The sequence below is a fragment of the Hyperolius riggenbachi genome, chromosome 5 (genome assembly GCF_040937935.1).
Source record: "Hyperolius riggenbachi isolate aHypRig1 chromosome 5, aHypRig1.pri, whole genome shotgun sequence".
NCBI lineage: Eukaryota > Metazoa > Chordata > Amphibia > Anura > Hyperoliidae > Hyperolius > Hyperolius riggenbachi.
The window spans coordinates 120,310,045-120,328,819 of NC_090650.1; the positions used below are offsets into that span (position 1 = coordinate 120,310,045).

The 18,775-nt window shown below is 41.8% G+C and overlaps 1 protein-coding gene across 6 annotated transcripts in view; it reads left to right on the plus strand.

Moving 5' to 3' along the window:
* The first annotated feature begins 3,009 nt into the window (after positions 1-3,009).
* The window catches only part of RBMS3 (RNA binding motif single stranded interacting protein 3), an 876,931-nt gene continuing 861,165 nt past the window's right edge, over positions 3,010-18,775 (plus strand). For all 6 annotated transcript variants that reach the window (XM_068234458.1, XM_068234461.1, XM_068234460.1 and 3 more), the window contains exon 1: positions 3,010-3,669. In XM_068234458.1, the coding sequence (XP_068090559.1) occupies positions 3,595-3,669 (75 nt within the window). In that variant the 5' untranslated portion in view covers positions 3,010-3,594. The remainder of the gene's footprint in view (positions 3,670-18,775) is intronic.

An 18,775-nucleotide genomic window follows, 5' to 3' on the forward strand; every position in this document is an offset into this window, starting at 1 on the left:
AAAGACTTGTGTCAGGAAGTGAAAAAATAAATCGCTCTGCAAAAGCGCTTTATAAAAAGCACTTTACACAAAATCGTAACGTGCAGGTAAGTACTGAGAGGTGGAAAAAAAAACCGCAAAACGTGGCCGTCAGCGATTTCGATTTTAGATGTGAACAAAGCTTAAATGAACATTCCGTACAGATCACCTGGCTGGAGTAAAGCTGATGCCACCTGTGATAAGTTTCAGAATGTAAATCAGGGAGAGAAAAGATTTTACAATGAGCAAACACTGACTAAATTATCTTTAAATGAATATTGTAAAAAAAATAAAAATTTAAATGAGCAATTTTATTTGTTTTTTTCACTACTGTTCCTCTTTAGGTGCACAAAGGAACAGAATAATCACCCATTCCCACCTATATCTGCTCATTACTGAATCAATCCATATCACTATGGATGGGCCAAGATAAGGGTGGACTATCCTTGAGCATGCCTTTTGTAGTTAATTGCTTAGGCTGCATTTCCACTTGTGCGGTGCGAATCGCCGCGGTAAAAATTCGCATGCGGATGCGAATTTCGCATGCGGGTCCATGCAAATTTTCCTGCGACTTTTCATGCAAATTCGCATGGATGACTATGTATGCGAATTTAACCATGGCAGTGCAGGTGTGATTTTCCATTGTTTCTATGCGAATTCACATGAAAATTCGCATACCCAAACCGCGTGCGAATTTCCTATTACATACATTGTATGCGATTCGCATAGCGGTATGCGGCATGTGAATTCTGATGGCTCTGCCATGCGAATTTTTTCTGCACAGAAAAACGCAAAGGAATCCTGACAAGTGGAAACAGTCCCATTCACTTGTATTGCTATGCAAATTTGCATGCGAAAAACGCATGCAAATTCGCGATAGTGGAAATGGGCCCTTATGCAAGGTGGGAAGTTTCTAGGCAGTCCATACTCCACAAACAGAGCACTGCTTCCAGGCTTGCAAAGAAGAATATTTGGCTAGCTTCTCTTTCGGGGTGTTCAGAGCTGGCTGTACAATGTTATGAAAATGGACTTCAACAGCCAATAACCTCTTATGGAGCACTTGATATATATTACCATTGTTGCCGACCGTCGGTAAAAAAGTAAACAACTCTGGGCTGCCAGTAAAGTCTCTGATAACTCTGTGGTGTCAGTAAAAAATACCCTCTTCCCTAGATTACTGCACTTTCTGCTTATCAGTTCCTCCTGTATCACTCTGCAAAGTACACTACTCTAATTAAAGGTGGTCACACATCAGTAGACTTGGTGGCCAACTGGCCAATCGACCATCAGATTTGATGATTAATAAAATGGAAATCAGTGCCACCAAGAGCATGCGTGCTCAACAACTCGACCAATTTTGGTTCAAAATTGGTCATGTATCGATCGGACAAGCAGAAAAATCTCGGGCTGACATGCTTGATCGGGTGGGCAATGATAACAGCAGGCGATAATCGCGAATGATGAATGCGACAGAGACTCTTGGTCAGAGCAGGGACAAGGTCCTCCAGCACCCAAGGCTGAGACACCAAACTGCGCCCCTCCATCCCTCCCACCCCAGCTGTCACACTCTGATTGCTATTAGACTAAGAGGGCCACAGGGCCCACAACCTCCCCAACACCTTAATATCTAGTTATCTGGCTTGCAGTCACTGCTATGTATCCCCTTTTCTTATTTCTTTCTGCTTCAAACACAATTGGGAATGACAGCTGAATGAATTCTGCGCCCCCTCCTACACTGCGCCCTGAGGCTGGAGCCTCTCCAGCCTATGCCTCGGCCCGGCCCTGCTCCTGGTGGCGCCCCCGCTATCTACCCTGCCCCCCCCCCAGCATTAATACTTTACCTGTCTGCACTCGCCTTTAACGCGCTGCCGGAGTATTGTACGTGGGGCGCGTGTGACATCTTTAACATAACCTTGGTAATATTAGAAGTCAGTTTAAAAAATGTCAGTAAATTTTTGGAGCATTGTCAGTAAAAACTGTCTGCAGAGTTTGGCAACACTGCATATTACAATCGTTTTCAGGCCTCTTTCACAGTGTGACGTTAAAGTCGCACGTTAGAAAATGTTATAACGCAGACTAACGCACAGCAATACTAAGTCTGTGCGACATTCACAGTGCACAGGTTACGTTTGTGTGCAACGTGAGGTGTTATTAGAAAGTGCTGCATGTTGTGCGTTTAGCAATGAATCTGCTGCATTAGTTGTGTTGCACATGCTCAGTAAGGTATTTTTTTTATATGTAACGCATGCACCGTTTTTGTTCCATGATTGTGCGACGAAAACGGCGCACCAAATGCAGGGCTAAAGAATGCACTATAACGTCCAAGTTATAGTGCACAATTCGTTGCGCTAGGGGCAGTCGTATCAAACGCAACGTCCTGATGAGAAAGTAGCCTAAATTTAAAATGATAGCACCTTTACTATAGATGGCGATTGTGTTTACAATAATAAACTAATATTGTGTGTGTGTGTGTGTGTATATATATATATATATATATATATATATATATATATATATACTGATTATATATATATATATATATATATATATATATATATATATATATATATATATATATATATATATATATATATATATAATCAGTATATCACTGTGACTGTGTGTAACATATATCAGGAGGATGCGTCCCAGTAAGCGTTTCCTGGATCAGCTTTTGTTTAGGAAAAGCACTTGACTAGATGAATGGTTTTATTATGTCTTCCTCGCTCTTTTCAGAGCACGCTGCTAGCATCAGGCTTGCTTTGACGTGGTGTAACAGTACACAGAACAACACAAGACATGTGAAAGCTGCTCTCAGCTAGTAGCCAGTAGAGGGACTTTGCTTGCAGCAGAGCTGAGGCAGGCTATTTCTTCTTAGAGGAAACACTGCAGCCTTCTGGACTGCGTCTGCCTCTCGAGGGAGAGGCTGACTCTTGTTCCACCCACAGGCTGGAAGGAGGGGGTTTGAATGAAAGACAAGACAAGCCCTAAACACCATGTCACTCCGTGAGGGAGACAGCAGCAACTAGGCTGGAAGGATTTTTTTTTCTTTCTTTCTTCCTTTCTTTTTCTTTCTTTTTTTTTTTGAAGACCTCAGTGAGGAGGAGGAGGAGGAGTGAGAGGGACTGAGCGTAGGAAAGAAATAAAGCAAACCGGTCTGCAGGAATTCTAAGTACAGAGAGCATGCAGCTTTCCTGCTTTCTATAACGGGACTTTTATTTCCTACACTGGCTGGATGGTACTAGGGGACGAGCAGCTACACACATAAGGAGGAACAACAAGGGATATAAACTGAGAATATAAACAGGAAACAAAAAAAGAAGAAACATTTCTTTGTGGGGATTTCTATGTGATTTTTTTTTCTCTCTCTTTTTTTAAGATTTCTATTTTTATGACTATAATGTTTTCCTGTTCGTTTTGGATTTAAGGATTGGTAAAACTAAGGCGAAAGGGCAGAGAAGTCGCGAAACATCGTGGCCGCTGTCAGGACTGGTGGGATCTGACGAGCAAGAAGGGCCTGGGGCATTACACCCTTGTCACCGAGTTTCCTGCATCAGATCTAACGATTCCAGCTACATGGGCAAACGCTTGGAACAGCAGCCAATGTACCCTCAGTACACGTACTACTATCCTCATTATCTCCAAACCAAGGTATGAGCCAGCTCTGCACGCCAGCCTCCCCCAGCCGTGCCCCCCTATTATGCCATTAGGCACTCAGTGGATGATGGATAGGTGACTGCTCTGAGTGACAGGTCGCCTTTTCTCTGAGTTCAGTATCACACAGAGCGCAGCTTACACAGTTAGAAGCAGGGAACACCAGGAAAGCAGGAAGGTCAAGCAATGTGGATTTGTGTTTCATTCTCCCAATCCTTCTTTTTTACACATTTCTCCAGTCTTTACTCATTTTTTTTTATTCTCTCTTTAATCCTTTGTTGTCTGTCTCAAGGATTATAGTTGCCTTCTATGTTAGAACAGAGCTGAGGGGTTTTTGTCTGTAGCGTGTCATTGTGTTGACATAGGATGCAGGTCGGCTCCGACAATAAAATGTGCACACTTGGATGTAAAACCGGTCTCGGCGGCACTTAAGTGAGATCCGAACAATCTGGACAGCCGAAAAGCATATCCAGCTGCAAAGGGGATTCTGTGCTGATCAACTTTAAGTGGGAAAGAAGCACACAGTCACAGCTAGAGCCAGAGCCAGCAAGACTGGTTGCCTTGCAAGTTTTACACCCCCCCCCCCCCCCCCTCTGCTAATAGAAGCTGAGGACAACTGTAGGACTAGAGCTTGGCCATACGTGGTCCAATAAAGGAATATGCCACCGGCTGGTTTTGTGACAAATTAAGCATATTGAGAAGCAGTGGTGAAGGCTTCTAAGAAGTGTAAGAGAAGCTTGATGAGCACAGATTTTCCAACATGCTGGAAAATCTCTGTGTGTCCATTACATGAAATCTACATGTTCGCCATAGTAAGGTAGCATCAGCTCCTGCCTAGTATGACCCCACAGCCAACTCCATGGTTGGTAAGCAGGTTGTTGACTGCCCAATACCATCTGCCTGTTTATGATCACCGTGTATGTATGGGGAGCTCAATATAAAATACACACTTGTAGGAAGAAATATATAGTAATATGCAGACTTGCACATATATAGCTAGATGGCTAGAGATACCTCCCTTTGCATTTTTATATCCGCCACATAATATCCCTATCCGGCTTTTTACCACTTTACCCATCTATCTTTTCTGTCACACTTAATTGATACTGAAGTCTTCAAATCTGGCATGTGCTCTCCTGTACATTTGTGGTTTTTTAGGTAGGAGCCCTGAGATGCTCTGATATCCTGCCACTTGCCCATAAAACTGCTTAGTCAGGCATTCTGGAATAACATGCTACACTGCCCTAAATATTTTGCCTGGTGGAAGCAACTTAACTGACTAGACACACTCTCACAGTGGTCTCTCCTCTCCCATTGTTTGCAATGTCAAGGTCAATTTCAGATGCAATAGTAGGAATTATTTTCGAGGAAGCATAGGCATCTCTTTGTCTTGCTAATAGGAGCTGGTATTTGTTATCACTGATGGTAAAAGACTGATAGGGATAGTCAGGCAGAGAAAGAGAGCAGGTTTATTTAGTTTTAATAGCATGCTTCTATTAATAATCGGCATGGAAAGCCCGGTGATATTTTTCTGCAACACAGTTGCAGAGCTGGCACATATTTTATATACGGTATCTCTCTCTATACATGTTTGTTTTTCCAAACCCAAAAAGGCCAGAAGCATTTTATGTAAAACATTAAGAAAGTGTGATCTGTACTAAACTAAAATCTGGAAGATTTAAAGTGTCTGAAGAATAGTACGAGTCAATACAGACACACAGCATCTGGATCTTGTTACTTTTACATGCTTCAAGTTTGGAGGGCATTTGGTTTCAGTCATCAGTATGCTGTGAGGGTAAGTTTCAAATTGATATGGGAAAACCCTAAGTAAGTGTAAGCTGTGGCCACTGTTGGATACACACATAAGCTGACATGGTCTGATGAGCAATAATTGCTCAGCAATGCTCACTCAGACACAATACTCATTAATTAATTATTGCCACTTCCCTCCAAGTTGGCTCTCTCCACATGTGTTTTGTGCCACCCACATCACAGTTTCCAGTGTAACAGCTCTAGACTGCTTGTGAAAGGAAGGAAATTAAGTGCACATGGGGTGAAGCTGGAGTAAAGTGTACCTGTCACTAGCATTTACACAAGGCAGCCAGTCTGTGGCCTTGACCAACAGTCTGGGGTACTTAGCTCAATGGCACTTCATGAATTACTAGCAAATATAGACCTGGTGTTTGGAAGAAATTGGGTCACCCCTTTTGAACTTTTAGCATCTCCCTTTATTTTTCTACTGCTTAGCAACAAGGAAGAAGTTGACCACAGTTCTTCCAAACACCTTCACTCAAGATAATGACCACCAACTGTGTGAGGACGCATTCTGATGCCTCTTTTTGATTATAGGGAAGGTTTTCATAGAGAAGACCCTTACTATGCTAGTAAGTTTTGGGATGTAGGAGGAAAGCAGACCTCACAGAGGATGAAGCAGGTGTCCAGTGTTATCAGTATATTGTTCAAATGTGGGTACCACATTATGCAGACTAGTTGGAGGTTGTGTAATGTGGGTACCAACATTATCGCCAGGAACCATGTCATTGGCTAACATCATTCAAAAAGTAAAAAAAAAGGTTTTAAAAATGTTCAGCACCATCCTCAAAAAACTAAGCACTCCTTCAGAATTTCTGGAAGCGCATCCGAATCCCCATTGCCCTGCATATTAGGGATAAAGGTATTCAGATGCATAATTGCTCTGCAGAAGTTCTGGCGTCCATCTTGAAGATGGACTCCCACCTCTTGTGGAAACTTGCCCTTAGTTTTAGAGGATTGACTGGGGACATTAGCATTACTTACAAAGGTTAGCAGAGTAAGGTTAGGCATCAGGAAGACATGAATGCTGAGGAGGAAGCTAGGGTTAGGTGTGAAGTTCCAAGAATTGGTTACCGTTAATGGGGAAGGGTTGTTAGGAATTGAGGAAAGGTTTTATCATTAAATGAATACTGTAGGGGGGGTCGGGGGAAAATGAGTTGAACTTACCCGGGGCTTCTAATGGTCCCCTGCAGACATCCTGTGCTCGGGCAGCCACTCACCCGATGTTCTGGTCCCCGCCTCCGGTTCGCTTCTGGAATTTCAGACTTTAAAGTCTGAAAATCACCGTACTTGCGATGCCATGTCCCCGCTCCCACTGATGTGACGAGGAGCGTACAGCGCAGGCACAGACCGTACTGGGCCTGCGCAGTACTCTCCTGGCGACATCAACGGGAGCGAGGACACGGCAACCCAGGCACAGTGGTTTGCCGACTTTAAAGTCTGAAATTCCAGAAGTGAACCGGAGGCGGGGCCGGAGCATCGGTGAGTGGCTGCGCGGACACAGGATGTCTGCGGGGGACTATCAGAAGCCCCGGGTAAGTTCAATTCATTTTCTCCTGACCCCCCCTACAGTATTGCTTTAAGGAAAATGATTACAGATAGGTGATTGATCAGGGACATGCTCTGTAAACATAGAAAAAAAAGGAAGGAAGAATACAAAATAAAACAGCATTGCAAACTTAAAATAGAAGCGTGTCGGTAATTGCATTACCAAGATCCTGACCATCAGGCTCTCCCGCTGCTGAAATTAAAAGCACTCTTCATATGAAACCCACACAAACGTGGGGAAAAGGGTGGCAAACAAACGCCACACAATAGGAATAAAGCCCAGGACACTACAGCTGCAAGGCCACTGTGTTAACCACTTAGCTACCTTACTGATTATTCTTGATATACAAATGAATTACTAATTCATTTGACTCTAATTGCGTGCATCGTTGTCCATATTCTATATCAGCAGGTGCCCCAGCTGTCGGCTGAAAGAAGTACGCACCGATATTTATAAAGCTTTAATTTTCAAAAATATGCTGCGCTTTATTGATGTAAATTATTAATTACAGCCATTAAAAGTGGCATAGTATTATATTCCATCCTTGTTTCCATGGTGAGCTTATTATGTATAGAATTTAAAGAGGGGATTTAAAGGGGAATAAAGTAAAGCATATATGGAAACTTTGTTTAGCAGAGGTGGCCCTAATGTTGTGCCCAGCTGATTGCTAAAAGGCATCCTACTTATAAAAAAATCCAATAATGAGAGAAATGTACGGATATTGTTTACAGATTGTTAACTGAGTGAAAGGTATCTTTGCTGCTAAAGGAATGAGGTTTGTTTGTTTTAAAAATGCTATAGGATTTTGTTTTTCTTATTTTTTTAGCAATTATCCAAGAATGCTAGAGTAGCTTTTTAAAATGTAGTACTAGACAGATAAAGTTTATATTGCTCTTTTCTCCTGGCAGACTCAAAGCGCTTGAGCTGCAGCCACTAGGGTGCGCTTAGTAGGCAGTAACAGTGTTAAAGGGATACTGTAGGTAGTCGGGGGAAAATGAGCTGAACTTACCCGGGGCTTCTAATGGTCCCCCGCAGACATCCTGTGTTGGCGCAGCCACTCCCCGATGCTCCGGCCCCGCTTCCGGTTCACTTCTGGAATTTCTGACTTTAAAGTCAGAAAACCACTGCGCCTGCGTTGTCGTGTCCTCGCTCCCGCCGATGTCACCAGGAGTGTATAGCAGAAGCCCAGTATGGTCTGTGTCTGCACAGTATGCTCCTGGTGCCATCAGCGGGATCGAGGACATGGCAACGCAGGCGGAGTGGTTTTCTGACTTTAAAGTCAGAAATTCCAGAAGTGAACCGGAGGCGGGGCCGGAGCATCGGGGAGTGGCTGCGCCAACACAGGATGTCTGCGGGGGACCATTAGAAGCCCCGGGTAAGTTCAGCTCATTTTCCCCCGACCCCCTACAGTATCCCTTTAAGGACTCCTTGCGGAATAGGAGCTGGCTTACTGAACAGGAAGTGCCAAGAATTGAACCCAGGTCTTCTGGCAGAGCCCCTAACCATTCCTGACACTACCAAAGCTGTCCTTTACACCTTTACTCTAGTAGAAGCACAATAAAGGACAGTGAAGCACACATGTGTTTGTTTAAAGTAGCACCACATTTTCTAATTGTTCATAATTATGTTGGTTAGCAGCTCCGTATTCTTTACATCTCCGGACTGGGATCTGCCAATCGAAATAATACAACTAAGGTATGCGTTCACAAATTCAATTTTGATTGGCCAATGACTGGCCAGTTTTACCACCACCATGTAGTATGAAAGCTTACCAGCACAATCTATTTATACTATTCAAAATCTGTTTGCTCTCATACTAGATGGAAGCGGTCGAATTGGCTAATAATTGGCCAGTCAAAATTGGATGTGTATATGCATCATATGGTCAGAAGGTTACGTCTGGTCACTACAATCATGTTATTGGTGAATCACACAAGACAAGTGTGAGCTGTGCAGACTGCAGCTAGGTACCCGATATTGTAACACATAGGGTATGCGCAACTGCTGGGCCTCTGGTTCAGCGCACAATAAAGCAGACGTGTAGCTCACTGATGAAAACAGGATACACACTGGCATTTTGTGACTTTACTTTAAAACATTGGATCCATCTCTACCATTGGGCCTCAAATGGTTCTTCCTCTTTTTTTATTCTTTACATTTTCTTTCCACATGACTGTTGGAAGGGGAACACAAACGCACTTAGTTGAACTTTACCCCACATATCTTGTACTAAATTATACTCACTAGTCATTGCTCTGTTACTTTAAGGCTCCTTTTCCACCAGGAAGCGCAGTCGAATCCTCACTATCGCTGTAATCGCTTTTGATTTCATTTCCACTTCCTGCGATTCTGCCGCAATTATGCCGTGAACAGCTAGGTCCCTACACCTAGCTTTTCATGGTACAATTGCGGCGGGATCTTACGACAAATCGTGCAGGCCAGGGATTGCGATTTCCAAACAAAAATGAATAACACTAGTGTAAAAACAGCACCGTGATTTACTTGTTAATCGCAGTGCTGTTTCGATTGGCATAACGCCCCCCCACAAAGCGCTTTTTGTATCTAAAAGTAATACATACATTTAGAAACCTATAATTTTGCAATTTTCCTGTTATAATTGAATAATAATAATAATAAAAGCATTTTATCTTAGTACGTTTAGTCCTCTCTTTATAGACTAATAAATTGTATTAAAGAATAATGGGCAACACAAAAAAGCAATAAAGAAAATGCAAACATTTTATTTGCCGGAAAGAGCAAAACGTTATTACAGTATTCAAGCTAACACTATAGCTTTCGAGCAAGCATTAAGAAATGCACCAGAGAGCGATGAAATGTGATTGGTTGCTTTCTGCTTTCTTTTCTCTCTTTTTATCTTGCTTACGTTAGGTGTATATATAAAAAGAACTATTCATTTATAGCTACGGAGATAATAACAACAGCAAAACCTGAAACCCAGCCACACTGGCATATGAATATCGATATTTTAATCTGGACTCTGGAAATTTGTAAATGACTTTCTTCTGCTAATGAAGGTAGATAGCAGCCCCAGAGAATCATGAGGGAGATAATGGTGGAGAGAAATTAGGTTCAGTAATTGTCAATGACCTGAATGAAGCAGTCTCACTAGGAAACTGTATCAACTTTACAGGCCTTTTATGGATAATAGTGATTTTTATCAGGCGTTTCTTTTCCCCTATGGCTTGCTCAGGTATTCTTTATAACAGAAGAATAAGACACAGTGTTGTCCTGACTGACTAAATTGGGATGTGAGGTGGAAGGATTGAGGTGAACCTGCTGTCGCCTCAGACATCGAGTCACCTTAAAAGAGGCCTTTTTCTAAACAGGAATAATATGTACGGGGTTAATTGTTTGTATGTTTAACCTTAACTTTACCACAGTTATCCTCTGCGTTGCTGGTTTGTATCAGAGGGTAGAAGTTGCATTCAAAACATGGAATTATCATTTATTTGAAAGATTGCTTGAGTAAAATAATACCAAGTGGTACTGAAATGAGTAAACAAAATTGAGCTAAGCAATAAAACATGTCCTTTTTCCCATCCTGCTTGTCCTTTGTAAGTCTTCACCGGTTTGTAATCCCAGCTCTGTCCTGGCCCCCTTTTCACGCTGACCGAGTGTAGATTTTCCAGACCTGTCCCTGCTTAGTAGGTTTACTGCATCTCCCATGTTTGGCCATCTGGCCCTACAGAAGGACTTGTCGAAAGGACTCCAATCTGCGGAGATGGCTGACATAGCTTCTGATGTTGGTGGGGCTCAGGCTGTGTATGGTGTCTGGTGTGAGGTAATATTCAGGTGTAAGGAGTAATTCATCAACCACACACTGGGTGCAGGACACATTTTCAGCCATCTGCAGCCCAAGCATGTGCCAAGATCTTCTCGCTGTGATAATATTCAGCATCTACACAAGCAAAATATATACTGTAGATATCTGTAATCATACATATAAATAAGCAATGATGTAGAGAAAGCAGCCCAGCATACGGGTATAAGGAAAAGCCATAGCAGTAGCAATGCTATAAAAAGGAACTGTAGTGTGTATAACATAAGGAATAAAATTGCTTATTTTTTACACTTATACGCTTATTTTTAGGATCCCTTTATAGTAAACTCCAAGGGACCAGGAAAAGTAGTTTGCTATATCAGAAATGTACTATATCAGAATAGGTCATACATTGTATATTTATACAGACGCATTTGACCTGAAGACTGAGTTTACTATATCAGAGTTTACTATAATGAGATTCTATTAATGTATAAATTATTTAGCCAGTGTTTGACCATTGTAAAGGATTTCCTCTCCCAGACTTACTTTCTGAAATGTATCACAGGCAGCAGCACTGTACTGGTGGGTTATCTCTATAGAATGTTCATTTACTGTTAGGTCTAAAGCCAGTAGAAAAGATCTCTGATCTCCCAGAATGCTCTGAGAGAGTGAATTCCACATAATAAATAGCCTAGGCTAAGCCTTAGTGGGAGGGCGGGACTACATACCAATATATAGCGGTATATAGCTATAGTAAGTGATACTAATAGTATCCTGAATCATTTACTGCATTATAATTATACTATATGTTGATACGGTTGCTTTTTGAAGTGGCACTGCTTTGAAGATATAGACTATACTGTAGATGTAGGTGACAAGCGACATTCTAGCTCTGAAAGACCTCTGACTGTGGCCAGTGTTCCTCCACTCTTTGTCTCTCAGAATATCTGTGTTTACATTATTTCCCTAGACTTTCTCTTCTGCAGCAGAATGCCTAAGAAGAATCTCATGAGCTAAGTTCCGCTTTAGTTTGCCTGTGCGTAAAGCGTAGGTGAAAGTTCTTCACTTACCTGGGGCCTTAACCTTCCTGTCCCGCGCCAGTCTTCCACGATCCTCCGATCTTCTGCCGCCAGCTACTTTTGGTTCAGTCAAAGCGGCAGATGCCCCTGCACGCCCCAGGCCACGTGTAGCTTTCTTTGCATTTCCGCCCACTATAGTGTCCTGCGTGTCCTGTGCTGTATGCTTTTGGGATGTAGGAGAAAACCGAAGTGCCCAGAGGAAACCCACAGGTCCCACACAGACACATGGTGAACATACAAACTTCACTCTTGCAAATGGTGCCCTGGCTGGGATTCAAACCAGGGACCCAGTGTTGCAGTACTCCACCATGCTGTTAGCATAAGCACCATGCTGTGATTATGCTTAAAGGGAACCAGAGATGGGAAAAAGAAAAATGAGTTATACATACCTGGGGCTTCCTCCAGCCCCATACGCTCAGATCGATCCCACGCCGTCGTCCTCCGCTGTCTGCATCTACGAGAACCGGCTCCCATCACTGACGTCATCGGAGGAAGCTACGCAGGAGAAGTGCGCCCTCTACGTATCTCTCCATACACTGCTGCAGAGATACGCAAACAGCGCACTTCCCTTACGCTTAGACTGGCTTCGACTGACGGAACAGCGGGGAGCCGGTTCTCGCAGATGCAGGCAGCGGAGGACGTGGCGTGGGATTGATCAGCGCGTATGGGGCTGGAGGAAGCCCCAGGTATGTATAACTTCTCCTGCATTGAGGAAGGGGGGGGCACACATAGGCTTATGACTTATGGATAAGATGACCCCTGATTTGTAACCCCAAAATTTCAAAAGATAATGTGGGCTTATTTGTGGCCTATCCCTGGTGATACACATTACCTGATAAAAAAAATTCTCTGGACCCATGTTTGCTTGCATGTTGGTGGTGCGGACAGCAGCCAAGCAATCAAGAGCTGTGATAGATCCACCCCAGTAACTCAGGTGACCACTCTCTCTGGCAGGAAAAAGTAGGTAGGGAGTGAATAGTAAGGCTACTCAGGGAAGGTAAGTATGATTTCATATTAACTCAGCTAATGCTTAAGAGTAACAGATCCTGTGCTTTAGATAAAGAGTCATTTCAGAAGTTCTGCATCTATAGAGACACACACACACACACACACACACACACACACACACACACACACACACATATTCAAAAACATATTGCACTACTAATGTGGGTATGACTTCTGTGTCCTCTTTGAACATACATTTCTGCAGTTCCCCAAATATACTAGGATTAACCCTTTCTAATCCTATGCCAGACTGTGTCTGACATTGACTTTTTCCAGCATAGGCCCAATGTCGGACATAGTCAGGTCAAGTCTGGCATACCGTCACCTTTTGTGGATTGCGTCTGACATGTTGATGCCCTCTGGCACCATGCTCCACGTGTAGTTACAGAGTTATGCTGGCACGCGTGCAATGAGGTGGAGCTACAGTGCACGATCTGGTGCCAGATAGTGACCCCGCTCTGGCTCTTCCCTCTTCAGAACACTTGGTCACCCATGTCAACATCTCCCCTCCCCACTCACAGCAGAAAAAAAAGAAAGTGCTGGGAATGTAAGTGATAGCTAAATTGTATTGGAAACGATTAATACTGTGATTGGAAGCCTGCCCAACGCACTACCAAGCTGCAAACCTTCCCATCCACCGTAATGTTCTATGTTGACGTCAGGCAGGTTCTCTGATGTGCTGGCGCATCGCTTAATGTATTTCACCTTCAATGTACAAACTGGCGCTTTGTATTCCTGTAACATTCCTATTCCCTTCATTGTATTTATTAGAGAGATGAGTTGAAACTGAGCTTGATCAGTTAAATTAAACATGACACAGCTTCTGTTTGTGCTAATCATTAATTTTACTTTGATTGCATTATCACAGTGGGAAAAAAAACCCACCACCCTGGATCTTGCAGATCATGGTAGCAAAGCCCTGCCTCATCATCTGTAAGACTCTCTTTTTCCAGCATGCTAGACGTTATGTAACGGTATACAGGAGTAGAGAATAAATGACAAACCAGACTCTGGAAAATATGTTGCGCAGAACTTGGTAGGAGTAAACAGAACCTGACTGACCGTGGCAGACGGCTTGGTGGCATTTTTGGGAGCAGAGCAATATGACTATAAATGCTTTTAAGGCAGATAAGAGAGAAGAGGCAGAGGAAAAGGCTTCGGTTCATTCCAGGTCACGCTGGAAATGGCCAGGACATAGTTGGCTTTACACAGATATAATTTCACACAGCACTTTTTCGTCTTTATGAGTACGTTTGGCAAGAACGGCTCATTCAGTCACGAACATGCCAGTTCTGAGGCTTCCAGGAAGTCGAGTCTTTCTCCCCTCCCTTTTTTTCTTATTTTTAAAAGTTCAGAATTCCTTCTAATGTGTTGTTTTGAAAATGCCTTTAATGGAGGAAATTTATACAAGCAGGGATGGTTGATATTTATCCAGAACTTGATTCCAAGGCTGTGCTGAAAATTTGTTTGCCGAGAGTGTTCAGGGCACAGCTGTATGCAATTAAACAGCGTAATATTAAAAGCATGTGTATGAGCCATCTATTATGATAGAATTGTTCTATGTAAAACACTCGCTTATGGGAAGAACAGAGAAGTGAACTCTGATTGATTCATGCATTATTGTGTTCTGTGTGTGATCTTTTGGGGATATGTTTTTCGAGTTCGTTTACACACTGCGTTGAGTGGGCGGAAACAACTGTGCACAGAAAGAACATTGAATAGTTCCCTGCTGACGTCATGATGCTCCTTTTATAAAGATCTAACAAAATGCTTGTTGTACTGATTTCGGCTGGTGAGAAGCTGCCTTATGTTTAATGCATAAAAAAAAAAAACTACTATTCAGTCGTTTACTTGTTGTATATCAGTAATTTTTATATCAGTGGTTAGAAGTATTGGCACATTGCGGATGGGTTTATATTATTTCCAGGGACGGGACTTTTACAGGGGAAACAAAAAGCTGACTGTTGATCTGAACCAATGGGATTACCTTGCAAATCGGCAACAGTGGCAATAACTGCAGGAAGAGAATGGTTCATGTATTTTCCTCTTTGTTAAAAAAAAATCTATTAACTGGTTTGTATAAAGTGTAATTGCTATTAAAGGATATCCAAGTCATTACTATAATTGCTTTTGTGCACAAGTAATATTGTTTATTTACAAATTACCGTACAACTTCCCAAAATACAGTTTATCTGCTTTGTAAAGCTGCCAGTGCATTTTATTGCATAGCTGCTGTATTTATATATTAAAATCTAGTGATCACTTTTCAGCTCTCTCTGCTTCTACTATGTGTGCAGCTCAGGTTCAGCACTGCTGCTAATGTTTACTAATTGTAAGTGACAAAGGAATATACACAAAAGATAATGTTATCACCTCTTTGGATTCAGCAGCAAGCTACGCCACAAGTAGAGCAAAGTAAAATGCTGAGTTTCATACCACTTTAAAGTGTCCTTTTACGTATCAGGGTCTTCTTCCAGCCCCCATAGTCTTGTAGGCCTCTTGCTGTCCTCCCAGTCAAAAACTGTCCTCCCAGTCAAAAAAACAAGCTGTTCGCCTTCTCACAAGAGCTCCTTCAGTTAATATACACTTTTCCTTTCTGCATTATAATCTTCCTTACCCCATAAACCTACCTGCTTATTTGGGTTTGAAATTCATCTATAGTGGGATTAGTAAAAAGTGCCCCATAAAGAAAGCTAGGTAGGTTAGGTTTCAGGTTGAAATCAGGGACATTTCATATATAAAGGGGAAATGTGCAGTCTTCATGAGCTTCTCTAAATAAATATTTTTTACATTTTGTCTGGTTTCATTACCAATGGCATTGCCAGCTATAACCGTCAGCTGCAATGTTACCTGACCTTTGTAAACAATGGCCCTGACTCTGCTGTGAGTGAAATGGTACAGGGGAAAAATCAGTCGTAGTCATTATTTGCACTATTAGTCAGGAAATCCTTTTAAAGCGTTATGGGAAAATATTTTGAAAGTTAAATTACACATCACCATTACTTCATAAAATGTAAGAGAGCCAAACAGCTATACGTGAATCTGCTGTGCATACAGTTAATGTTTTTCTTGCCAAAGAATTTCAAAAGTAATGTATACACTGTCCAAAATCTACAAGGTTTAATGTTTAACACCATCTATGACAAAACACAAGCAAGGGATCGGGTCTTCTTGAGTATGTGGTTTATGCAGGAGGGAGGGAGGGAGAAAGACAGAGCAGAGTACGCCAGTGAAAGGCTGTTTCAGTAAAAAACATTAACGTGAACCTAAGGTGAATATAAACTTATGAGATAAACAATTGTATTTATCCTCCTCCTCCTAAAAATTACTTTTTGTTACATATCCTATTGTTTTATTTTATATTTAAACATTTACAAAAGTAAATTGAATGTTTTGTTGGCAGCCTATTAAGTGTCCCTAAATGAAAATAAATGAACTGTTGACCTTTCTCTATCTCCTGCTCTCAGAAGTTGTATTCTGCCAGAAAAACTCTTATGAGTGTAATTAGTTTATCAGTGATGTTTACTATATTCCCGACAAGACAACAGCTGTCACTTCCATGCCTAAATATTAACTCTTTCTGGCAGCAAAAACATAAAACAGCCTGGGTATTAATGTTTTACACTGTACATACACCTGTTTATCTCATCATGTCACATGTCGCCTCGGGTACACTTTAATAACCAAAATCCAACCCAGACCATAAGTCTTCTGGACCAAAAGATCCTTGGTTGTGATGACTGTGTATGATTGGATTGGGTCATCTTGTCTGTTCACAGCTAAAGTCATACATAAACATCCAGTAAAGCAAGTGTAAGTTGAAATAAGTTTTCATCACAAAGTTTCAACCAGTATAGCTTTGGGTATGATATAATTTTAGCTCACGCTCAATATGAAAAAGTGAGGGATTTAAATCTTTGCTTAATATTCTGTGAAATGCTCATGTTTTGTCTGGAAGGGAGAACATCTCAGTAATAGCTCATTTAACTCATATTATTCAAAGGTTATTTTCCTCAATTAAGAACTAACAGCTTTTAAACTACATGGCGAAGACATGTCACCTAATAGCATAATGACACTTTGACAAGTGAGCCATTACATAACAACTGTGAGGAAACTATCAGTTGAGGCCATCTTAAATGGAGCTTGCATGTGTTGGTTATATTGACGACGTGACTGGAGAGATGAAAAAAGCGCTATACAAATGTTCAGATTTATTTATCAGTGGTGAATTCAACATACTGTATATTCTTATTAAGGATAACAATTCTAACAGTAACACATTTTCTCCACTTGCTTTCACATTTAGCCTCTAACCATGGCCCACTGCTGATACGCAAAGTGATGGTCGTGTACTTGACTCAGTTTCTGCTTGCCTCTGTTCCTCCTGACGAATCCGTAAACACACCTTTATGAGATGAACTCGTTTTTCATCCCATCTTACTCAGTACAACTAAGAACTTAGATATATGCATACACATATGCATATGAAATGTAAACATTTAAAAAAAAAACTTGTAGAAGTTTTAGGGGTAGAAGTTAGATACTTACCTGACTAGTTGGAAGCCTCTATATGATCCAGCTTCTGACTTCAGACTGCTTCTGAGCACCTTTAAAAATGCCAGTGCTTTGAAAAGTGTTTGGCTAATGTATTTGAATGGGATGGAGCACACCAGAGCGATGAGCTTTTTTCCCAAACGCAAACGCGGGTCCTGCAGCATGTTTGCTGATTTCTGAGGCGATTCAGCCTCCCTCAATGTTTAGTATAGAAAAGTGGAAAATCGCTCTGAAAAGCTCTAGATCAGAGCGATTTTCCAAGCGTTTTTGTTACAGAAGCTGTTCAGTTACAGCTGTACTGTAACAAAAAATAAAAAACACTACACCAACACGCTCTAAAAAATGGCTAGGCATGATCAAAAAATCGCTAGGCATATGCCTAGAATCACCTAGAAAAATCACTTCAAAAAGCGCTGAGCGTTTGCCATTACGCTAGCGCTTTTTGGAGTGCACTGGCCCAAAGTAAGATCTGTGCATGTCTAGTAGAATGAAGCAGTTCATGCACAGCTTTTTCCTGTGTGCATGAGTGCTTCGCTTTCCTGGGTATGTGCAAGGGACAGTTGGGAGCTGTGCTTTATGTGAGGTTTGGGGTGGTGGGTCGCAAATGACGCTCAGTATATATCCCAGGTATAACACTTTAAAGAGGGACTTAAGCTCCTTAGTGGTAATCCCGAGTCAGGCACGGAAAGGAAATCTGCAGCTCAGAACGGTAATCCCGTGCCTGAGTGAGTTATATGCAGGAGCTGCTGCAGATCTCTCTGTGGTATGCTTTTCTTTTTCTTCTTGTTTGTAGGGTCTAAAAGCTTATGAAAAAATTACATGGCTTTTAGACCCTAAATCCCGAAATAATCATAATGCCAGGGAGGAAACCAAGGTTTGAACTTCATCCCAGCCAGTAGCTGATGCTCCCTTTCTCACAGCAAAGTTTTACCTTCCTCAAAGATATCATTAGGTACTTCTGTATGGCTGATATTATGGCAAAACCCCTCCCACAGTGTGATTTCAAGACCATAGTCCACACAGTTTGCTGTCTGTGAACCTTGCTGCATTGTGGGAAATAACTTATTTTTCCAACTGCTAAGCAAGCAGTATCTCCCTCTGTGCTCTCTCAGTAAGGGCTCAGACACACCATAAATGTGTTTTGCCCATCAGAGCTTTCTGTGAGCTTTTAAAAAAAACGCTCCCATTGACTTACATTAAAATCTCAGTAAAATCAGGATTGCTGTAAAATCGTACGATTTTACTGCAATCGCTATTTTACTGCGCATTTAATGTAAGTCAATGGGAGAGTTTTTAAAAAAAAAGGTTTCAGAA